Genomic DNA, 18,020 nt, shown 5'->3' with positions numbered 1-18,020 from the left:
GGAAAATGATAATAAAACGATTTCACAAAAACCGTGGGAAAAGCCTCCGAAAAAATCAGCAGTGGGAAAAAAGTCCCCAAAATGCCAACATGCTATGTGCACACAGTGACTTTTCACAAACACTGAGTTTTTGAATGTATTTTCTCTATAGGAAAAAGCAAATGTATGAAAAACAAGCCCTGAAGCGGCATGTAATAGACGTGGGCGCCTCCCTGTATAACATTGTCAGTCCTACATACAACCACACAAACCCCACAGACACAAGGACCGCGGGGAAAGGACGAAAATCCCCAAAATCCACTATATTCATTATTAATAGTGACCGCCCCCATGATGCACTGCGAATTCACATTTATCACTATGGAACTACATTTCCCACAGTGCAGCGCGAAAGAGCCGGAAAAGGGGGGCGGAGCCTGACGTACTCTCCAATGTTCGATGACAGGAGGAAACGATGAGTGAGCACGTGACCTCGGCGCAGTTTGTGACTGGTCGGTGGCTCTCGTGTCAGAGGTCAGAGGTCAGGGGTCAGGACTGATCCGAAACGGGAGACACTGGAGGGAGATTCAAAATGGGGGTGAGAGAACGGGATTGGGGGGAGGGGATGATATAGCTGATGGGGTCTGCAGCCAGCTGACACCCGGCGTTATCAGGGTTCTGACAGGTACGGGCAGCAGCAGTGTGTACAGCTGTGTAACCGGGCAGGTTTAGGTGAGGGTGTAACCATGACAACTGTTCTCAGACCATAGAGGCTTGTGTGACAATTATGGAGCCAAATCACAGACTGACTGCAGCAGCTCGGTTGTGTCACGTTGCTAAGCGACGACGCCATCGTAATGTCGCTGTACAGCCGCCGCCGCTGCGGAGAAGTTGTAAAGTTTTTTCAGGCTTCGTTCAGTTTCTCATCGAACCTGAGAAAAAATGTTAAACTTTACAAAAGCTTTTTTTTTTAAGGCAGTTTCCAGAATTTTTGACAGTGAGAATGTCCCAGATGGCAGGGTGGTGGTTGCGACGCAGGGTGATCGCTGTGACGCGGGGTGGTCTGAGTGACACGGTGGTCTGAGTGACACGGTGGTCTGAGTGACACGGTGGTCTGAGTGACACGGTGGTCTGAGTGACACGGTGGTCTGAGTGACGCAGGGTGGTCTGAGTGACACAGGGTGGTCGGAGTGACTCATGGTGGTCGGAGTGACGCAGGGTGGTCGGAGTGACGCAGGGTTGTCGGAGTGACGCAGGGTTGTCGGAGTGACGCATGGTGGTAGGAGTGACGCATGGTGGTCGGAGTGACTCAGGGTTGTCGGAGTGACGCATGGTGGTCGGAGTGACGCATGGTGGTCGGAGTGACGCATGGTGGTCGGAGTGACTCATGGTGGTCGGAGTGACTCATGGTGGTCGGAGTGACTCATGGTGGTCGGAGTGACGCAGGGTGGTCAGAGTGACGCAGGGTGGTCGGAGTGACGCAGGGTGGTCGGAGTGACTCATGGTGGTCGGAGTGACGCGGGGTGGTCGGAGTGACTCAGGGTGGTCGGAGTGACTCAGGGTGGTCGGAGTGACACAGGGTGGTCGGAGTGACGCATGGTGGTCGGAGTGACACAGGGTGGTCGGAGTGACTCATGGTGGTCGGAGTGACGCAGGGTGGTCGGAGTGACGCAGGGTTGTCGGAGTGACGCAGGGTTGTCGGAGTGACGCATGGTGGTAGGAGTGACGCATGGTGGTCGGAGTGACTCAGGGTGGTCGGAGTGACTCAGGGTTGTCGGAGTGACTCAGGGTTGTCGGAGTGACGCATGGTGGTCGGAGTGACTCATGGTGGTCGGAGTGACGCAGGGTGGTCGGAGTGACGCAGGGTGGTCGGAGTGACGCAGGGTGGTCGGAGTGACGCAGGGTTGTCGGAGTGACGCAGGGTTGTCGGAGTGACGCATGGTGGTAGGAGTGACGCATGGTGGTAGGAGTGACGCATGGTGGTCGGAGTGACTCAGGGTTGTCGGAGTGACGCATGGTGGTCGGAGTGACGCATGGTGGTCGGAGAGACGCATGGTGGTCGGAGTGACTCATGGTGGTCGGAGTGACTCATGGTGGTCGGAGTGACGCAGGGTGGTCGGAGTGACGCAGGGTGGTCGGAGTGATGCAGGGTGGTCGGAGTGACGCAGGGTGGTCGGAGTGACGCAGGGTGGTCGGAGTGACTCATGGTGGTCGGAGTGACGCGGGGTGGTCGGAGTGACTCAGGGTGGTCGGAGTGACTCAGGGTGGTCGGAGTGACTCAGGGTGGTCGGAGTGACACAGGGTGGTCGGAGTGACGCATGGTGGTCGGAGTGACACAGGGTGGTCGGAGTGACTCATGGTGGTCGGAGTGACGCAGGGTGGTCGGAGTGACGCAGGGTTGTCGGAGTGACGCAGGGTTGTCGGAGTGACGCATGGTGGTAGGAGTGACGCATGGTGGTCGGAGTGACTCAGGGTGGTCGGAGTGACTCAGGGTTGTCGGAGTGACGCATGGTGGTCGGAGTGACGCATGGTGGTCGGAGTGACGCATGGTGGTCGGAGTGACTCATGGTGGTCGGAGTGACGCAGGGTGGTCGGAGTGACGCAGGGTGGTCGGAGTGACGCAGGGTGGTCGGAGTGACTCATGGTGGTCGGAGTGACTCATGGTGGTCGGAGTGACGCAGGGTGGTCGGAGTGACTCAGGGTGGTCGGAGTGACGCATGGTGGTCGGAGTGACACAGGGTGGTCGGAGTGACGCATGGTGGTCGGAGTGACTCATGGTGGTCGGAGTGACGCATGGTCGGAGTGACTCAGGGTGGTCGGAGTGACTCAGGGTGGTCGGAGTGACTCAGGGTGGTCGGAGTGACGCAGGGTGGTCGGAGTGACGCAGGGTGATCGGAGTGACGCAGGGTGGTCGGAGTGACGCGGGGTCAGTCAGTGCCGGGCAGTTACAACCATCGTTCTCCATACACATAGTGGTGACTGAAACCCAAACACTGCGGGGGGTGAATAAAGTTAATCTCCTCCCGGCAGTGGGGGTCTAAGTGCCAGCATCGGGCATATTCAGAACACTATTAACCCCATATCTGCAGGTTATTAGCATTTCTTCACTTGATGGGTTCCCTTTAATGTTTATTTTTCCATTTTTTAGTTTTGGATCTTCAATCGTTTGCTCTCTCCTAGATGCAGCAGCACAATATTGTGGTAAAGAGGGACAATGACGGTCTGGGCTGCGCTGGTCTTTGCTCACAGCCAGTCCTTGTCTTCTGGTGATGTTTTTTGTTGCATCGTCATCGCAGCGTGTGGCCTGAGCCCAGACTCCGCTCCTGAGTACACTGCCCATGTGACATGTTGCTGACATTGGGCTCTGTTTGTGTCTTTGCCCAGGTGTAGGAGGCAGATGACGCCCTCCCAGCTATGACTCAGGGGGTCGAGCTCGGCAGGGACTGGCTGACGCTGCAGAGGGAGCTGCAGAACTCTCTAGAAGCTCAGAAGAGGCAGGCGGTTCTGGTGGAGAAATTACAGGCAAAGGTGACGTCCGTCCGTCCGTCCTGACACTAAGTCTAGATCCTCTCTGTTCTCTGAAGTCGGCGCACTGACGTTCACCATTGTGCTGCCTTCAGAGCTGGAATCTTTCGCTGCTCGTTCTGTGTCTGCACAGATTCTGCGTTTGTGATTTCTAAAAGAAGCCGCAGCTGTTAGATGGAGAGCTTTATATGCAATAACCTGGTCCTGGAGCAACGGTCTGCAGCCTTCAGAGTCTGCTGGGAGTTATAGTTGCAGACCGCCATCTTGGAAGGTCACCTGACCAACCACTTACTAATTTATTTTTCTTTTTTTTTTGTGATTTGTTTGATACAGCTGACTCCTGTCTCTGCTTTCTTTTTGAGCGCCCATGGCCCTCCCCCAAACCAATGTTCTACCTTTGTGTGGTGCTGATGGCTAGCTGGGGTGTGCTGAAAGTTGCCGTCGTCGCCATCTTGGTGCCTCTCTGAAGTTTTCAGGCTGCGCATAATAAGAGATCGGTATTTTTACTATACTCTGCAACACAAAAACATTGCAGTACATAGTACACACATTGGTTCAAGTCACCAGTAATAAGACAAAAAAAAGTGAAAAATGAAAATGTTTTAACAAAAAATTAAACAAAACCCACCCCCCTTTTCACAGTTTAAAAAAATAATTAAGTTTGGCCATTACTGTATCCATGAAACACCAACCTACAAAAATGTAAAATGAATAAATGTAAAAAGTATTTAAAAATTAAAAAAACAAAACAAAAGGAAACATAAAAGTTCCATTGCTCCCCATTTTACTGAAGCTTATTTATTGCTGTATCCGTACAATTACAATGTATATAAAATAAACCCTACAGTTCTGCACACGAGAAGAAAATATAACAATCTAAATGTCCTTATTTATTTTTTATAAAGTTAAGAATTTTTTAAAACTGATAAATCAAAGATCAATCAAAAGTCTTCAGCAAAGAAAAAAAAAAGGCGCCAAAATGTTTCTAAACTACGGTACTTAAGCAAAAGAAAAACTCCCCAAAGGAGGAATGTTCCTATAAGTTGTCTCACTGTGAAATTCTCTTGCCGTATTTGAACCCCCCCCCCTCTCAAAAAAAACAAAAAAAAAAACAAAAACCCCTTTGTGTGCACTGAGCCTAATCATGCAGGGGAGCTTCTAGGTTAAAAGGTCCCATATGTAAAGTCCGATGTGGGCAATATTGATTTCCCTGCGGTCTTATACCACATGCTCGATGACTGCATATTAGGGGATTGCTATTCATGCAGTTTCCTAGTTCTTTGGTGCTGGACATTGATAGAATATCCTAATAGTTCCTGTGTTTCTTTCTCACTTTGCAGGTTGTACAGTACAGGAATCGCTACCAGGATCTGCAGCAGAGCCAGGACTTCAGTCTGGTAAGCAATGACTGTACTCTGCTCCCGTAATCATTAACCCCTTCACCCACTGCAATTTTCTGTTTTTTTTCAATCCCACAAATGTTTTTTGGGGGGGTTTATATTTACACTGTTCACTATATGGTAAATCTGACCTGGCAATATGATTCTCCAGGTCAGTACTAGTACACAGATACCAAACATATATAGTTTGTTTGTTTTTTTTATTTGTGATGGGAAAACAAAAGAAATATTTTCTCTTATGTCGCCTTTTTCCGAGATTTGTAAAGTTTTTAATAGGGCAACAGGGGGTTGATTTGAATTTTTTTTTTTTTTCTTTAAAGCATTTTACTGTATTTAATAGTCCTCTTTGGGAAGATGAAACTACAATCATCCAATCCCTTGGTTCTCCTATGAAGGCTGACCACGGACTGGCTTGCACAGGTGGATCATAATGACAGACACAGGGGTCATGAGCAGACCCCCGGATGTCATGACAACCCATCGGCACCCCACTGTCTTTTCACAGGAGTGCCAATGGGAGCGTGGAACCCTTGTCAGCGCGTGTTAAATACCCCTGGCAGAGATTTGACAGCGGCATTTAACTGGATATCAGCCGCGGGCAGACTACTGCTCATCGACCAGATGTCCTATTGGTAACAACTATTTCCAACTGGCATTATCTTTTCATTGCTCTGAGTCTCCGCACTATACACAGCCTGTGGACAGGGGCGTAGCTGTTTTTGGATGACGGCATCCATGCCTTTTCTAATACTTGTGATACACTTGGTTATGACTACTAGATGACAATGCCTGACGAGACCAATGTCCAGATGACGTCATCTCGCCCTCCTGTAGTTCCTAGATTATCAGGTACGGATGCTTTCATAGCCGGCGCCTCTTTACCGCTGTATTTTGCTTCTGCCATAGAGCCGCGGGGAGTTGGAGTTGGAGAAAGCTCTTCGAAAGTTGGAAGAAGAACAGCAAAGGTGAGCGGAGGACTCCTCGCTGTGATGATGGGGGCTGTGTTCTCTTATAAGTGCCGATTCATCTCCTTCCTCAGATGCGAGAGTCTGGCTTCAGTAAATGCTCTGCTCAGGGAGGATCTGGTGCGGACGCAGGAGGCCAATAAGCTGCTGGGGGAAGATATCCACAAGCTGACGGCTGACTGGTCCGGAGCCCTACAGGAACTGGAGCGAAAGGAGAATGAATGGAAAGAAGAGAGGGAGGTGAGCGACTCCAGTGTTAACCCTTAAAGCACCAATCTGGTGCTGGAGTGCTGCTTTTCATCTAAGTTCCTTGACCCTAGTCTGATACTCACCGGCCGCCATCTTCATTTTCTATCAGCGCTGCTCCTTCTGGTCTCCAGCAGTTTCTGGCCTCCCGGATCGCCCCATTGTTAGCCGGAGCGATGCAGAGGTCACAACTCAATATAAGTGTATGAGAGCCTTGTTGGGGGTCCCATAGACTTGCATTGAAAGCTTGTGACATAAACTTCTGAGTTCCTGCCGGTCAGAAGCTGCGGGACCGGAGCAGTGCTGAAAAAAGGCCCAAACGGCGGTTGGTGAACATAAGGCTTGGGGCAGGCGCCTTACATTAGAACTGCTTCAGCACTAAAAAAAACAAAACATTGGAGTGGTGCTTTAAAAGCCATTTATGTGCTGCGAGCCCCAAATTGGGCACTGGTTCATTTTTTGATATGACTACAATGGCCCAGGCTCCATTTTTCCAAATCCTTGAATTAGAGTTGAAAAATGACTCGTAGGGTGCATGTGGCTGCCACTAGGGGGCGCGCACTGCACATTGTGTTATTACTGACCCATTAGCGGTCCTGCAGTACTAATTCCGGACCGCCCGTGTAACTCTGAGGTCACGTGGATGGTAGTTCAGGAGAACCAGTCTGTAACCCTTTCTTGACCATGTGATATTTCAATTTTTGCAAGTTTTTTTTGCCTCTTATTTTTTTTTTTTCCTAAAGATCCGGTAGCTTTTTTTTTTTTTTTTTTTTTTTTTTAACTTTGCAAAAAGTAAAAAAATTAATAAATAAATTTATTTTTGGTTTGTGTTGTCATTATCTGAGATGTGCATGCAATTATTTTTTTATTTGTTATATTTCCATTGATGGAGCTGATTGAGGACTTGTTTTTTTGGGTGACAATCTGTACTTTTTAATGATACTATCTTGGGGTACAAGCAATATTTTGATTACTTTTTTTTTTTAAACATTTTGAGGTAGGTGCAATGATAAAAAACTGGTGTTTTGTTTTCTTTTATCTTTCCATTGTTTACTGCACAGATCAAATACTGTAATTTTATATTTTAATAAATCCTGTAATTTTAGGGACAATGATACCAAATATATTTACTATATTCATATAATACACTGAGGATAGGGAATATAAAAGGGACAACACCGCTCAGGATCTAGGCACATTATTAAAAATATCACAAAAAGTGCAAAGCTAATGCACTCACCAGACTTAAGTTGATCTTGGGGGGAAGTCCCAACCAATGTCCTGGTTATTCAATCTGCTGCACGGCTCCTGGTCCACGAGGCGATCCTCAATCGTCCGCAGGTGAGAGTGAAAAGATGCAGAAAACCAACCTAATGCCGGCGCTTCCGAAAATTATATCATGTGCTGTAATAGCTTAATGAAAAAAGTTTTTTATTCTACATATCCTTTGTTCTGTGTTCTGCAATACTACAATATTATGTAGTGAAAATGAGTCTCCAGTAATACCGAGCAGTGAAAAGTACCCAGGTTGTTTTCTCTTTCAGGTTTACAAATGTCGCATACAGGGCGAGAACGCCCGACTACTGCGGTTATGGACGGAGGTGGTGACATTTCATCGCCATTTTAAGGAGCTAAAGACTGCAACAGAAAGGTACGAAGGATGTGGGAAAAATAAGGAAAGATCCCAAACTACACAGGACACATCCTCTATATACTACACCACACTGGACACATCCTCTATATACTACACCACACGGGACACATCCTCTATATACTACACCACACGGGACACATCCTCTATATACTGCACCACACGGGACACATCCTCTATATACTACACCACACGGGACACATCCTCTATATACTACACCATACATCCTCTATATACTACACCACACGGGACACATCCTCTATATACTACACCACAAGGGACACATCCTCTATATACTACACCACACAGGACACATCCTCTATATACTACACCACACGGGACACATCCTCTATATACTACACCACACGGGACACATCCTCTATATACTACACCACACGGGACACATCCTCTATATACTACACCACACGGGACACATCCTCTATATACTACACCACACGGGACACATCCTCTATATACTACACCACACTGGACACATCCTCTATATACTACACCACACGGGACACATCCTCTATATACACCACACGGGACACATCCTCTATATACTACACCGCACGGGACACCTCCTCTATATACTACACCACACGGGACACATCCTCTATATACTACACCACACGGGACACATCCTCTATATACTACACCACACTGGACACCTCCTCTATATACTACACCACACGGGACACCTCCTCTATATACTACACCACACGGGACACATCCTCTATATACTACACCACACGGGACACATCCTCTATATACTGCACCACACGGGACACATCCTCTATATACTACACCACACGGGACACATCCTCTATATACTACACCACACATCCTCTATATACTACACCACACGGGACACATCCTCTATATACTACACCACACGGGACACATCCTCTATATACTACACCACACGGGACACATCCTCTATATACTACACCACACGGGACACATCCTCTATATACTACACCACACGGGACACATCCTCTATATACTACACCACACGGGACACATCCTCTATATACTACACCACACGGGACACATCCTCTATATACTGCACCACACGGGACACATCTTCTATATACTACACCACACAGGACACATCCTCTATATACTACACCACACAGGACACATCCTCTATATACTACACCACACGGGACACATCCTCTATATACTACACCACACGGGACACATCCTCTATATACTCCACCACACGGGACACATCCTCTATATACTACACCACACGGGACACATCCTCTATATACTACACCACACGGGACACATCCTCTATATACTACACCACACGGGACACATCCTCTATATACTACACCACACGGGACACATCCTCTATATACTACACCACATGGGACACATCCTCTATATACTACACCACACGGGAGAGGTTACGCGTTCATTGTCTGTTTTCAAACTTTATTACATATGATGTATTTGATTTTTTTCAGGGATCTCTCCGTGTTTCGTGCTGAATGGATTAGATGTATCCGCCTTCTCCAAACTTCATGTTCCTCCATTATTTCATGGAGGCCTCAGGATCCAGGAAAAATAACCGAACCCCCAAAATACCTGCTGGTAACCTGGGGTGGAGGGATAGAGTCAATAGAGAAGGCAGGACAGGAGGTCGGAGCGGCAATGACAGAAGAGCGCTCTCTGCTGGATACATTGGGGCAAAGGGAGGAATCATTAAAATCACAAATTGAGGCTCTGCAGCTGGAAGTGGAAACTAAAACCTCATCTGTGCAGATACTAGAAGGGGAACGGGAATCACTTAGGTCTCGGTATGAGGCAGCAGAGCGAGAAGCCAACTTGCTGAAGCTTCAAATGGGGGCAACAGAAAAAGGAGCAAGCGCAACAAGGTTACATCTGGAGACAGCACAAGAAGAAGCGAGCGCGATGAGGACACGGCTGGTAACGGCGGAGCAGGATTCAAGCACTCTGAGGGAACAGCTGGTAACGGCGGAGCAGGAATCAAGCATGCTGAGGGAACAGCTGGCTGCCACGGAGTGTGAAGCAAGCACGATGAGGACACGGCTGCTGACAGCGGGGCAGGAAGCAAGCTCAATGTGGGCGCAGCTGGAGGCAACGGAGTTGGAAGCGAGCACAATGAGGACACGGCTGCTGACAACGGGGCAGGAAGTGAACACGCTGAGGGAACAGCTGGTGGCCGCAGAGCAGGAAGCAAGCACGCTGAGGGAACAGCTGGCGGCTACGAATCAGGAAGCGAGGACGATGAGGACATGGCTGCTGACAGCGGGACAGGAAGTGAGCATTATGAAGTCAGAACTGGAGGTGAATTTGCAGCAGGACATAACTACACGGCAGGGAAGCGTGATGACGTTGCGTTCTGTGACTCCACATCAGGGCGGTAATGTGGTGAGGTTGCCTCTGGTGCCGGCTGCACAGGAACCTAACGTGATGACATCACTACTGGAGACGACGCTTCCAGGCTCTCTGTCACCACCGCTAGAATCAACCCCGCTGATGACCTCACTGCTAGAGCCCACGCCTCTGGAAACCAGCAAGATGATGTCACTTCTGCAGACAGCTCGGCAGGGAGCTGGGTCCGGACAGGAAGTCAATTTAATGGACATTTCCCAATCACAATTTGTAACGTCAAAACAAGACACCACAAGGTCACGTCTGGAGTCGGAGGTAAAGTCACTGACGTCAAAGGTTCAAGAGAGCGAGAAGGAAATGGATTCATTAATGGTCCAACTGGAGGCCTCGCGGCAGGAAGTGCGATCGCTGGAGATAAAGGTGCAGTTCTCAGAACAGGACGCAGAGACGCATCGGGACCGCGCTGGAGCGTTGCAAGAAGAAGTCCGCTCTTTGAGGGCGGAGCTGCAGGAGTGTTACGGGGAGGCGGAGCTTCTGAGGTCTCGCCTGACCGCGCATGAGCTGGAGGAAGAGTCGCGGCTTCAGAGTACGAAGCGGGATCTTCGGGACGTGCAGTGAGTGCAGCTTCCAGTCTCTATAATCAACCGTTTCCAGACTGTACAATTATCCATGTAAATGTTATGGTCCTGTGCTAAATTTCTGGCGTCTCCTTCTCTTATCACATGTTCTGTTGCTTTATCCCCTACACGGATGTATGATGGCTGATTTCATCAGCCATCATGTGCCTATAACAGCTGCGGGTGGAGCGGAGCTTCCCTGCGGCTGTTAATCTGTTAGATCAATCTCTGACATCAGGATTAAACCAGTGTCAGTAGGGAAAGCCTCATTCCACGCTTCCATCAGCACACCAGTGACATGATGGCGGAGCACTGATGGCATGCCATGACGGTCAGGGGTCTGCTGGTTACCCCCGTTCCTGTCGTTGCGATTCTCTTGTAAATGCCAAGGTCGGCGTTCATAGGAGATGGTGATTTTCACTATACAAAGCTGTGCTAAAGCCCTGCTATGTGTAGCACAGGCGATCGCAACTTCAAGTCCCCTAAGGGGAATATTGAAGACAGTAAAAAGTGAACTTAAAAAATATAATTAAAAAAAAAAAAAAAACCTAATCCCACCCCTTTTACCTCACTGAAAATAGAACAAAGAAATACACATATTTTGGTATGACTGCATTAAGAAATATACAATCTATCAAAATTAATCTGATCCAAAAACGGCATAATGAAAAAAAAACAAAAAAAACCCTGAATTTAGTTTTTTGTATGCCGCAACATTGCGATAAAAGGTGATCAAAACATCATATCTTCCTCTAAATTATATCAATAAAAATGTCAGGGCACAAAAATGAAGCCCTCACACAGCCCCAGATCCCAAAAAATGGAAACACTACGGGTCTCGGAAAATTGCAACAAAAGCAAAAATGTTTTTCTTACAAATTACCACATTTATTTTTAACCACGTAACTAAAAGAAAACTGTACATGTTTGGTATCTACAAACTCGTACTGACCCGGGAAATCATATTGGCAGGTCAGTTTTAGCGTTTAGTGAACATGGTAAATAAAAAATAATAATAATGAACAGTTGGGGAATTGCTCACTTTTTTCTTTTTTTTTTTTTTTTTTAACAATTCCAACACATTTGGATTTTTTTTCCCCTTTTTCCAGTACACCATGGTGTCAGTGAAAAGTACAACTTTTCTGGCAAAAAACTATTCCCTATACCCCTATGGGGACAGAAAAATAAAAAAAGTTATGGCTATTGGAAGAAGGGGAGGAAAAAATATGGAAAATCGCCCTAGGGTGAAGGGATTAACAAATGGTCCCTCGTGAATTGTTAGAGAAGTTGTCCAAGTGTTTGGCTCTTAACATATTTTTTGGAGCGCCCAAACTTTTGCATAAGACGGTGTAAATGAATGAAAACTTGCATCTTTGTTTTGAAGGAAGGGAAATTGGTTATCACATAGTGCAGTGAGGGGGAAGAGGTGAGCTGTGACATCCCCCTAATGTGAGACCACCCTTACCTTCTCTGTGTTCTGCCCCATTTAGTCAGCGGTCTCTTGATGCCGTGGAGTCCGAGCGCTCTGATCTACTCCATGATCTAGTGCTGCTGCGGGAGGAGCTGCTACGCTCTCGTCTAGAGGCCGACCTCTCTCGGGATGAAATGTCCGGCTCGCAGGACGCTCTCCACAAGGTAACCTCTCCTCACGTGGGGATTATTACCGGATTATGTCCAGAGTTGTAAAGTTTTTTGCATATTTTGCTCCTATTTTGTAGGTAGAAAAGCAGATGGCAGAGCTGCTGGTGGAGCAGAGCCGACACAAGGCCGAGGTGGACAACCTGCAAGATGCCGCGGCTAAGATGGGCGACCTGAACCGAGCCTTGTCCTTGGATAAGGTGGGACTGAACAGTCTCCTGCAGCAGGTAAAGAAAATGCATCCAGTGTAAGCTGTGGCCGCAATGTATATCAAATGTCTAGACCTGGACTCACATTTCAGTGCAGGATGAATGAGACGAAACTTTAGAGATGTGGAAAATCATATATTGTTTTCCTTTTCAGTTAAATGGTTGAATCTGAACTACCGCTGCTTATCGACCCTGCGGGCTGAGTGATGAGGGTCATTGCAGCCTTGATGCGTTCAGTCACTTTACAGGGAAGATTTACTCTTCATTTTGGTTCCCCAGAGAGATAAAGAGCTGGAGACTGTCCGAGAAATCCTCCACGAGTCGCAGAGGGAGTTGATGACGGCTCGGCAGCATTTGCAGCAATGTGAGGAGGAACGTTCCCATCGGACGGCAGAGCTCACCCAGGGACGACTACTCCTGCAGGATGCGGAAGTGGCGAGGGAGAGGCTGGAGAGCGAGCTGTCGTTCATCCGGGGGGAGAGGGAGACGCTGCAGGCTCGGCTTAAACTGGTGAATGGAAGCATCACTAATTCTTGAAACAAAGCTGGATTATAACGAATTGCTGCAATGGTTTCCACAATTAAATGCTTAGTACACGAGCCGCTGCTCGACATGTGCAGGGAAGGGGAGGAGGTCTGCTGTGACATCACATATTGTCTCGACAGAACATGTTAGTGGAAAAAAAATAAAATAAAACAAGAAGAAATTACATTGTTTAAACAACAGTTCCTTTACACTGCCTCTTACATGACCTATTGATTTACATTTACAATGGCCTGTGAGACTTTCTTTTTTGATGGAGGGAGCAGGTATCATTTTCGGATGACGACCTCTTTCAAAGAGGATAGGTGAGATCTTGTGGATTGGTGGGGGGGAATTACCAGCGTATCCTGAGAACATGGCTCCCAAATGCCCAATTGCAGCCAGTGGTGTACAACCACCACTCCGCTCCGATACAATCCCATGGGTAAACCTGATGAATCTATAATGATGGTAAGGGTGCACTTACAATGCATGATGGTGGCCATTATACAATCACCAATTGTTTACATGTAAGACGTTAGGTGGTTGTTTAATAGCTTCTCATGCGCATAGATTGATTTCTTTAATACGTTCGTGCTGTGCGTATAAGCTATCATTGTTCTCAGCAGCACAGGACCTGTTTACACAGGACAATTTGCTGCCAAGTGATTATTTTTAAGCCAGCTCATTCATCTCTTTCTGCTTACCTGAATGCTCATTTTCCAATTCAGCCAGTGCAACTGCACCACAAAGCAAGGATGCAGCCTCTTCCCATCCTTAATATTATCTGGAATCAGTTCTCTGTTTTAACTCATTTATTTGATAGGAAAGTGAGAACCTGAGGAAAGATCAGGACAGGTTCTCACAAGAGACAGAGGCCTTGAATCGAGAAACGTCCACACTGAAAGTACAACTTGGAGTAACTGAGAGAGCGTGTCAGGAACTGCAAGAACAGCTCCGAGACCTCCAGTAAGACAATGACACATCTTGCCATGATGCATTTCCCTCTTTTGTCATATCTTATCATCTTCAGCATTTCATGTTTTTATTTTTCAGAAAGGTGAAAGAATCTCTGGAAAGGTCATTATTTGCATCTCAGGAGAGATCATCTGAGCTGGAGATTACATACAGCCAACTAGAGCTGGAAGTGCAGACAATCAGTCAGTCTAAGAAAACGGTCCAAGGTAAGAGTCCTTGTCTTACTTGTTCGGAAAACGTTCGCCAATCATAAATTCGGCACGAACGTTGCACATTTGGATTCGTGTTCAGATTCCCAAGCTTTTTCCCTAAAAATCAAAAGTTGGCCATGATCGAGTTCACTAAGGGCTCTTTCAGACGTCAGTGTTTCCAGTAGCAGCACGGGCCGCAAAACATCCCGCACATGTGCACACTCGTGACACACGGATGACATCCATGTGTCTTCAGTGTGACACGAATCGGCCATGCTGTTTGCACTGTTCCCTGGCATAGGGTGCTTAAGTGAAGACAGCTTACATCACTGTCCCCTGCTTGTGCTGCAATGTTGAGTTGTATTCAACTGTTAACAGCGAGAGCAGGCGGCGGATGATGGGATTATTCATCCGCTGCCTCCTGCTCTGTAAATAAATGAATACAAAAAAAGATGTTGGATTCTCCTGTATTTTTGATAACCAGCCAGGCAAAACTGACAGCTGCGGGCTGCAACCCTCTGCTGTCAGCTTCAGCAAGGCTGGTTATCAAGAATAGAGGGGTCCCCAAGCTGTATTTTTTAATTATTTAAATAAATAATTTCAGAAAACCGCTTGGGGGTCCCCCATATTTGACATCCAGCTAATCTAAAACTGACAGGGGGGGGAGCTTGTATTCTCAAACTGGAGAGGGGCTATGGATATTGCCCCCCCAGCCTAAAAATAACATCCCGGCTCTTCCCACCTAACCTGTGGCGGTGTCAAGTGGGGTTCATATTTGTGGGTTTGATGTCACTTTTGTATCGTCCGGTGATATCAAGAACACGGGTTAGTAATGGAGAGGCATCTATAAAACGCCTATCTATTACTAATCCTATAGTTATATTGTAAATAAAGACATAGCCAGAATAAAGTCATTTAATTGAAAGAATTACACAAACTCCTTTAATGAACCTAAATTATACCATACTCACGTTATTGCCCAGTCCACAGAAGCCATGGTCTCCTGTAACAGAATTAAAATAATAAACAACAATATTCCTTACATGTCCACCGAGAAGATAATAGTCCATTTGGCCCGCGACGTGTCTAGCAGGTAAAGAATATTGTGGTTTATTATTTTAATTCTGTGGACTGGACGATGACGTGTCTGCTTTAATTTAGTTTCATTAAAGGAGTGTGTGTCATTCTTTCAATTAAAGGACTTTATTCTGGGTGTATGTTGTTTTTTTTAAAATACAATATCACTATGGGGTTAGTAATAGGGTGTCTTGGACACCTCTCCATTGCTAACCTCTGGGCTTGATGTCACCTGACAATACAAAGGTGACATCAATCCCCCAACTATCACCCGACTTTCCAATGCACCAGGGCAAATGGGCAGAGCGAGGCTAAGTGCCAGATTTGACGCATGCTATGGATGCGCCATTTCTGGGGTGGCTGAGAGCTGATCTTTTTAGTCTGGGAGGGGGACAATATCCATGGCCCCTTCCTAGGCTATTAATATCAGCCCACATCTGTCTGCCTAGCCTTTACTAGTTATTAAATATAGGGCGATCCTACGTCATATTTTTTTTTTTTTTTTTTTTTTGAGGGGTCCCCCATTTTAATCACCAGGAAAGGCTAAGTATACAGCTGTCAGCTGATATTAATAGCCTGGAAACCTTTGAGTATTGTCTCTTTGCCAGAAAATTAACATCAACCCCCAGCCTTTGGCTTTCCCTCTGCTGATTATGTAAATTACAGGGTAGCCCTACATGTTGGTTTTTTTTTTCAAATTACTTTTTTTAATTGTCAACAAGAGCAGTAATGTCACCTGAGTTCATAGTAGCTGTTTGTTTGCAATTACCAGTGCCGGACTGATGAACGGCCGCTAGTCCAGCACTCCAGCATTCAACAGTTCGGCACTGGAGCTACCAGCGAGACCCGGTGGCTTGAACTCGGGTAGCCTTTCAGGTTATGAAAACTTGAAGTGTTCCAGCTCCTTCAATAAAATCCAGAATTTATTCAATACACGTTAAAACATGTTGAAGGCTCCAGAACCGCATTTAAACAGGGGAGGTACAGCGACGTGTTTCGATGGTCAATTGATCTTTATCACAGCTCTGATAACAATCGCTCAGCGATCGAAACGCTGTACCTCCCCTGTTTGAATGCGGTTCTGGAACCTTCAACATGTTTTAATGTGTATTGAATAAATTCTGGATTTTATTGAAGGAGCTGGAACACTTCAGGTTTTTATTGCTAACCATGTCAAGACAAGACAGCGTTCCGTGCACCTGCTGTGGCTGTCGGTAAGCTGGCTTTTTTTTCCATAACCTTTCAGGTTACCAGAGTTCAAAGCCACCGGGTCTCCCCACAGCTGCAAGGCTCAGAAACTCCATATGAAACCTTGAGGGACATTTTAAGGTTACTGAAGTTTCCAGCTGCTGTAACAACACCTGAAGGCTGTGAACTAAGGTTACCTTAAGTGTTTATTTTCCTGTAATTGTTAATAAATAAAGAAATAAATGAAAAAACTGAATGGGGTCCCCCGTAATTTTCATAAACAGCCCAGGGAAAGCCGATATGGATGCTTATGGATGCCTCTCCATCTCTAAGCTGTGGGCTTGATGTCACCAGACAATACAAAGGTGACAACCCCTCAAATATGAACCCCACTTGCCACCACCACAGGGCAAGTGGGAAGAGTAGGATAAAGCACCGGAATTGGTGCCCTTTCTGGGGTAGCTGATGGCTGTTTTATTTAGGCTGGGGGGGGGTCAATATTCATGGCCCCTTACCAGCCTGAGAATACCAACCTACAGCTGTCAGCTTTAGCTTGGCTGGTTGTCAAATGTCTCTATTATTGATAACCAGCCTTGCAAAAAATGACAGCTGAGGGTTGCAGCCCGCAGCTGTCAGTTTTGCCTGGCTGGTTATAAAAAATACAGGGGAACCCACATTCATTTTTTTGTTTTAATTATTTATTTATAGCAGTTGATGGGTCAATTGATGCTACTTTTCCTGATGTCTGCCCCTAATTTGAGCTGCTTTTGTCCCCCCTGAAGGTCTTGTCTATGCCATTGGTTTTGCCTCCCATTGACTTGAATGGTGATCGGCGAATATAACCGAACCTTGAAAGGTTCGCTCATCCCTGGTTGGGAGACTGTTACTTATCGGGGGCTTTCTGAATTCGTTACAGATGAGCTCTCTCTCTTGTATACTGAGCAGGACGTCTTACAGAAAAGATGTCTTGCTCTTTCTCAGAAACTATCTGACTTGGAAGCCGAGAACGAGGCGGAAACATTACGGAGAGGAGAGCTGGACTTAAACTTGGTAAGGTACCACTTAAACTGGTATTGAATACCAATTGCAAAATCCCTTGTGTGAAGAGAACTGGTCCACTGCTGAGTACACGTTGTCTAAGAGTAGTCTCCTAGATAACGACCAGAGTTTTTCTTTCTCGACACAGAGCTCTCAGGATTTGTTGGGGTCCCAGCAGATGGATCCCCACTAGTTATTATGTTATCCTCTATGCTATTGATGGAGGTTATTTTCTGTATATCTTTTCCCCAAAGTAAAGCTGGACATAAGTATGCAAAGCAAAAATAAAAATCTTGCAGATCCCACAGGCAATCTAATGTTTGAGGGCAGCCTGACACATTGATGTCAGCAAGCCAAATGAATCAATTCATGGTTAGTAATATTTCTATAAAGGTATTTTTTTCATCATAAATGAGTGAAATTGCAATG

General features: G+C 46.5%; 1 protein-coding gene across 1 annotated transcript in view; it reads left to right on the top strand.

Moving 5' to 3' along the window:
• The first annotated feature begins 470 nt into the window (after positions 1-470).
• LOC143769523 (uncharacterized) overlaps positions 471-18,020 on the top strand; it is a 37,260-nt gene continuing 19,710 nt past the window's right edge. Inside the window, exons 1-13 of the mRNA XM_077258153.1 lie at positions 471-577; positions 3,364-3,507; positions 4,845-4,901; positions 5,811-5,869; positions 5,944-6,109; positions 7,660-7,766; positions 9,242-10,747; positions 12,241-12,385; positions 12,469-12,615; positions 12,877-13,107; positions 13,946-14,088; positions 14,176-14,303; positions 17,470-17,603. Of these exons, the coding sequence (XP_077114268.1) occupies positions 3,394-3,507; positions 4,845-4,901; positions 5,811-5,869; positions 5,944-6,109; positions 7,660-7,766; positions 9,242-10,747; positions 12,241-12,385; positions 12,469-12,615; positions 12,877-13,107; positions 13,946-14,088; positions 14,176-14,303; positions 17,470-17,603 (2,937 nt within the window). The 5' untranslated portion in view covers positions 471-577; positions 3,364-3,393. The remainder of the gene's footprint in view (positions 578-3,363; positions 3,508-4,844; positions 4,902-5,810; positions 5,870-5,943; positions 6,110-7,659; positions 7,767-9,241; positions 10,748-12,240; positions 12,386-12,468; positions 12,616-12,876; positions 13,108-13,945; positions 14,089-14,175; positions 14,304-17,469; positions 17,604-18,020) is intronic.

The sequence above is a fragment of the Ranitomeya variabilis genome, chromosome 4 (assembly GCF_051348905.1).
Source record: "Ranitomeya variabilis isolate aRanVar5 chromosome 4, aRanVar5.hap1, whole genome shotgun sequence".
Taxonomy (NCBI): domain Eukaryota; kingdom Metazoa; phylum Chordata; class Amphibia; order Anura; family Dendrobatidae; genus Ranitomeya; species Ranitomeya variabilis.
Note: the sequence above shows the minus strand (reverse complement) of the source record. Positions and strands in the feature narration are given on the sequence as shown.